This window comes from Dendrobium catenatum, unplaced genomic scaffold, assembly GCF_001605985.2.
Source record: "Dendrobium catenatum unplaced genomic scaffold, ASM160598v2 fragScaff_scaffold_1351, whole genome shotgun sequence".
Lineage (NCBI taxonomy): Eukaryota > Viridiplantae > Streptophyta > Magnoliopsida > Asparagales > Orchidaceae > Dendrobium > Dendrobium catenatum.
The window spans coordinates 698058-704129 of NW_021319813.1; the positions used below are offsets into that span (position 1 = coordinate 698058).

Consider the following 6072-nt stretch of genomic DNA (forward strand, 5'->3'; position numbering starts at 1 on the left):
AAGGAGTGGACGTAGGTCTAGCTCGACCGAACCACTATAAATCTTGTGTTCTTATTTTTGCTTCCGCACTTTTTAAAATTCCGCATTTGGTTTGGTGGTGTGATTTGGTTTGTGAATTTATTTCTTTGTCTCTAAGAATTTTTTAAAAACCAATTCACCCCCCCCTCGCCCTTGGTTAGCTGTGGACTAAGTTCATAGGGCTTAACATCCCGAACGAACTTTCATTTTAATGATTATTTAAATAGTTAACTATACCACATGATATTTATTGTACAATATGATTAGTTTAAAAAAAGTATACTTCTAATTTTCTTGCTATCTCACACTTTAAGTGAGTGTGTGCATGGTCACCAATCTAGTATACACCCATATAATAATTTAGTCAAAAAATTAAAATAAATAAAAGAATACTATAACCTCTTTAAACATACCTTATTCTACCGAATCTTGAGCTATGAATCTTCATTGAATTGTATGTGCATGATGTAACAAAAATGTTAGTATACACACAAACAAAAATGCACTATAAATACTAGGAGAAATGAATAGGTAATCAATAATATTTGTTGTCATAAAAAATTTAAACTCGAGAGCTTGAGTTGTAACAAACATCACAAAACCCCATGTTCATCGCATCCAACTTATCATGGAACAAACTATGGGCTATATTCTTATGATCTTTCATGGGGCCTATAGAACCCGCTAGAGGCTCAACAACCACAATTGAAGAATTAGCAACCACGACAATGCCAACCTCCCTAACCACTCTAGAAGCCAAAACACCCTCCCCCAATTCCAGCATTACCACAATAGTATCGTGAGAAGTAATTAAACCCAAATCAACTATGGCAATATCAGCATAAACACCAACACCATGATTCGAATCAATAGACAGAAAGGGAGAAGGTATAAGGTTATTTACACAAAAAGCAACATTATCATCCTTTTTATTGACAAAAGAATTATTATTAGGAAAAACAATATGTGCCAGACCAGCCGTAGTTTAACGCATTTTATCATTAGCGGGGACAACAACTCTATTAGTAACATTCACAAGGTTCACAATAAGATTATGATACAAGAAAGGACAATTCAAATTTGATCGAATGGCCAAGCGACTTACAATGAACACAAAAAATAGGAAACTCTTCCATTTGTACAAATTGAACATACTTGAATTTATTAGGACCAAGCCAAACACGACTAGGATAGCATTTGGTAATGACTAATTAAACTAGAACGGGATCAATAGAAGGATGCAAACCAACAATAGTGGCATTGTTTGTTTTTACTGGTCTACCAAGCAAAGCCCTCAAACCATGAAGGATACGAGGATAAAAGAAATGGAGGCACAAGTTAGGGAAGGAAATCCAAATTGGAATGACTAGAGATTAAATGTTGACATAAAAGAAGTGATACTATTTTGACAACTTCATAAAATAGTTGTTCATGAAAGAAGAACAATGAGAGAAGACAATACTATAGTCTAAATCATTTCCCAACTTAATCAAAACATGCTTAGGATTTAACAGAGTAACTGAGAACTTACTAATGAGCTAAAGGTTGAAAAGAATTTAATAATGGCATTGATAATGGGTCTAGGGCCGGGAAAAAAACCAATCAAAGAAAACTCAAAAGGCTCCACCAAAGCGAAAACCTCCTCCTCTGAAATCTAGAGTGAAGGCAAGCGACAGTGAGTAGTGGATTCAAGTTAAGGAAACACCACCGAAGGGTAAGCCATAGAAAAGGCCTCAAGAATGGAACGAAAAGAAGTATGTCCATCTAAGAAGCCTGAATCAATCACACAATTTATCATCATTCCAACCGATGAACGACTGGATGCGTATAAATCATGAAGACTGGCAGGTAACCATAAAAAAACAAAAGAAAGAGTAAGACAAAAGAGAGATTAAGGGTCTGTATATAGAGCAATCATTTTATACAAAAAGTTAAATCTTGAAATACCGCTCTATCCATTTTCTTCTCTATATGGATCTTTGTAACCGTCAAATTAAGTGCAAAAGCAAATCTCTCTCCTATGGTATACATAATCTCCAAACTAAATGCAAAAGCAATTCTCTCTCATTATTATGACAGTATTATCAGGTACGAAGCTATAACATAATCAAACAAAAATAAGACGATTCTAGCTCAAGGATTTTAAAAGCAATTATTAATGTGCCCTGAGTTATATGTGATTAGTTTAACAAAATTTTCATGCTCATAGCAAATCCTCCAATGCTTCTTTATTTAATGGGAGAAGGAGATAAAGAAGAAGAAACTCTAAGCTATCTCTAATTGCTACTCCCTTTTGTTTGAAAAATAAGGATTTATATATTAACATTAAGGCTTCGTTTGAGTCAGGTTTCTTACTGCTTTTTAGTATAGCTTATTGTACGAATTTTTAGTTCAAAAAACTTATGTACTAAAAAAGTGCTTTAAAAAGTAGAAGAAAACCGTTCCAAACGAACAATTATTACGTCCTCTAACCTGACGTAGAGGTACGTTCGGCCGCCAACAACATGTCGCCACGTGCTCTTACTCTTTACCGCGCGGCCCGACGACTTGACCCGGAGCGGAACCCGGGAATGCTATGTTCGCGATTTTCTCGGTATTGCTTTGCAAGAACGAGAAATACCGCTCTGTGAAGACCAAAACTATACAAATACCGAGTTGTACCAAGTTTTTCTACAACTCGGTACAACTCGGTATTTGCTCAAGATTTGCTCGGTATTGCTAGGGATTTGCTCGGTATTGCTAGGTATTTGCTCGGTATTGCTAGAAAAAATTAGGTACAACTCGGTACAACTCAGTATTTGCTCAGGATTTGCTCGGTATTGCTAAGGATTTGCTTGGTATTGCTAGGTATTTGCTCGGTATTGCTAGAAAAAACTAGGTACAACTCAGTATTTGCTAAGGATTTGCTCGGTATTGCTAAGGATTTGCTCGGTATTGCTAGGTATTTGCTCGGTATTGCTATAAAAAACTAGGTACAACTCGGTACAACTCAGTATTTGCTCAGGATTTGCTCGGTGTTGCTAGGGATTTGCTCGGTATTGCTAGGTATTTGCTCGGTATTGCTAGAAAAAACTAGGTACAACTCGGTATTTGCTAGGTATTTGAAATATATCCAAAAGGTGATGTGATGTTGTTCGGCTCGTCAAGGATTTAAAAAAACGCACGCGCTAGAACCCAAAAAACAGCAGGTCGGGTCGGCGACTTTTCTTCATGCTACGTGTCGCTAAAATATTGGTGGCCGAACGTAGAGGAGCGTACGTTCACCGGACCAAATAAAAGTTCGTTCCAAGCCAAACCTCAATCTAATGGCTTGTGTTTATTTACTTGAAAGTGGAGCATTACTTAGCGATTTAAGGATAATATTTGAATTGAATAATCTTGGACTAAGTAGATTCCTCGTATTAAGATGTTCATTTTTATTATAAGCATGTAATTTCTAAAAATCCTTTTGTCCCCTAAAAAGTTTAAGAATTTTTCTTTAGGTGATTAAGGAAAAACTATTTTAAGATAAACAAAATATTAAAATTAATTTTTTATTCTCAGTTATTAAACTCATCATAAATAAATTAAAGAATTCTAAACACTTAATTTGTGACAAAAAATCAATTAGAATATATGAATCCTTTTTGTTTCTCTTAAAATGATCTTCTCGGAAAACTGTAATTGACATAAATATATGAAAGAAAAATATGTAAATAATTAACGATAAATAGGAAAGATTGATGTGGAAATTTAATAAATACAATTAACTCCAATATTAATGGCCATAATATCTTTAATTATTTATTTCATTGACTAATTCGCATGTGTACTTGTCACATTATATGTTATCTGTCTACTAAATATTTCCATATATGTTTTGATTACCACTTTAATTTATTCCTTAGATAATACTCAAACTTTTGTCACATTATATGTTATCTATCTACTAAATATTTCCATATTTATGCATTGCGCATTTACTCACACAATACAAAAGGAATGAGAGTTAATGTAACTATTTAAATAGTTTTCATTAAAATTTCTTTACTATTTTGAATTTAAATATGTATATAAATATACCATGTCAATCAAAATGAAATGCAAGAAAAAAAAAAGTGTAGTTTATGATGAACAACCCCTAAAATAAGGTAATGATTTTAAAACTTCAATCTTAATGTTAATGAAAGTGCATGAGATCCTTTAAATTTTACATTCATTAATAGCTCGAGCTTGACTCGACTTGTTTACACCCATAAGTAACATAGACAACCAAACAATGCATTCACAGATTTGTTTCTTCAAAATTAAAAAATAAAGATTAAGGGTCAAGCATCTACAACTTTTTGGCAAAGACTGTTGTAAAGCTTTTATGAGAAGTATTGGTAAAAAGAAACTTGCACAAATTTTTTTTGGAAAGAAGAAAGTAATGTCAAAGCAGAATTGTGGCCGCGATCTAAAAAACAAATCAATAAAAAAATTGTTATAAACAGACCAGATTTTTTTTTTTTTTTGCTTTTCTAAGGATTAATTTATAGCAAATTTTTCATGATTTTAATTACATTCAACTGAACAATAAAACTCATAGATTTCATTATTTTTGTTGTTTTGTTTGTATGTGCTTATGATCCATTGGGTTGCTTGTAACTATAAACGAATGGTTGTAGCTTATTCTAAAAGTGGTTATAATATTGTTGTCGGGAAATATCTTGTTTGAAAGCTATTATAAAAATTTGTTTCCAAGCACATAAATTTTTTTGAAAGAAGCGAGAAAATAGTAGGCAAATAAAACTCTAATTGCAGTATGAAATGCAAAACAGTGAGAAAGTTGTCCCGAACAAACTCTAATTATCTAGCTGATAAACATGCGCAAGAATACACAAGTAATCAAAGCTCCCTCCAAATAAAAAATTATTAAGATTTATAGAAATATTTCTAAAACAATATTTTTCTATCTTTTAGAAAAAAAAAAATTGTCCACTCATGAAACATGAAATTACGTTTTTTCAGATTATAAATAATTCTTTTTAAAAATAAAAAACCAAAGAATTAGATTATCAAATACAAATTTATTTATTCAACTAATTCAATTTTTTAATGAATAAAATTGAATGAATAAAATCTGATTTTTAGTCTATGAAAATATAAATAAATATAATAATTAATATAAGTTAAACTTAATTTATTCTCTGTATCAGTTTATTAATCAATGCATTAACTTAAGATTTTATTTAAACAAAATTTGAATGGATATATAAGTCACGTTTAAAAAGCTATAATATTTTTTTATAAAATTAATATCCAGTTTATAAAATAATTATTATAAGATGTCATATTGTTAAAGTAGAAATATTATCGACAAGATATCACTATTCAGGAAGTACTTATGAAAATTTAAAAGCATTTAATGTCTTTTTGATCACTTAATTTTTTAAACTTGAATCTACAGAGACTATACTTGTAATTTTTTACTTACATATGATTGAGCTATAAATTTCCTAAGTTTAGGAATTTAATTAGATTAATCAATTATTATTATTATTATTATAGCTCAAGTAGGAAGCAACATATATATTATTTATAAAGGAATAATAAATTCATACAAAAGATTGGGATTAGATAATAAATATTTTCTTACAAATTGTAGTGTGACAGAGCAAGGTATAATTCTATCATAAATTTGTAATTTAACTAGGATTGATTACATGAAAGGTATTTACTTTAAGGAATATTTAGCTATATTTATGAACTATGACTTAAAATTTTATGGATTATACTTTACTTTCTGAATAATTGGTTTAAAACTTATGATAATGTAGGATTTTTATTTTTTGGATAAAAAATATAAAATAATGAATCAATATGATGTCTCAGGCATTTATTTTATCTTTTATTTTTTTGTGAAAAAGAAGCAACTTAATAATGAGAAGTTGCGGTATAAATTCATTTAATAACGAAGGATTTTCTTTATGACCGAAGTGAATTTTTTTTCCATTTATCCTTCTGCAGAAAGCTTAAAGAGAAAAGTTATAGATTACCTCGGAGACAGTCAAGCCCTTAGTTGCTGGAAGTCAC

General features: G+C 30.7%; 1 protein-coding gene across 1 annotated transcript in view; it reads right to left on the reverse strand.

Moving 5' to 3' along the window:
* Nucleotides 1–580: 580 nt before the first annotated feature.
* Nucleotides 581–6072, reverse strand: part of LOC110110912 (receptor-like protein EIX2) — a 24270-nt gene continuing 18778 nt past the window's right edge. The window contains exon 2 of the mRNA XM_028699652.1: nucleotides 581–943. Coding sequence (XP_028555485.1) covers nucleotides 581–943 — 363 coding nt within the window. The remainder of the gene's footprint in view (nucleotides 944–6072) is intronic.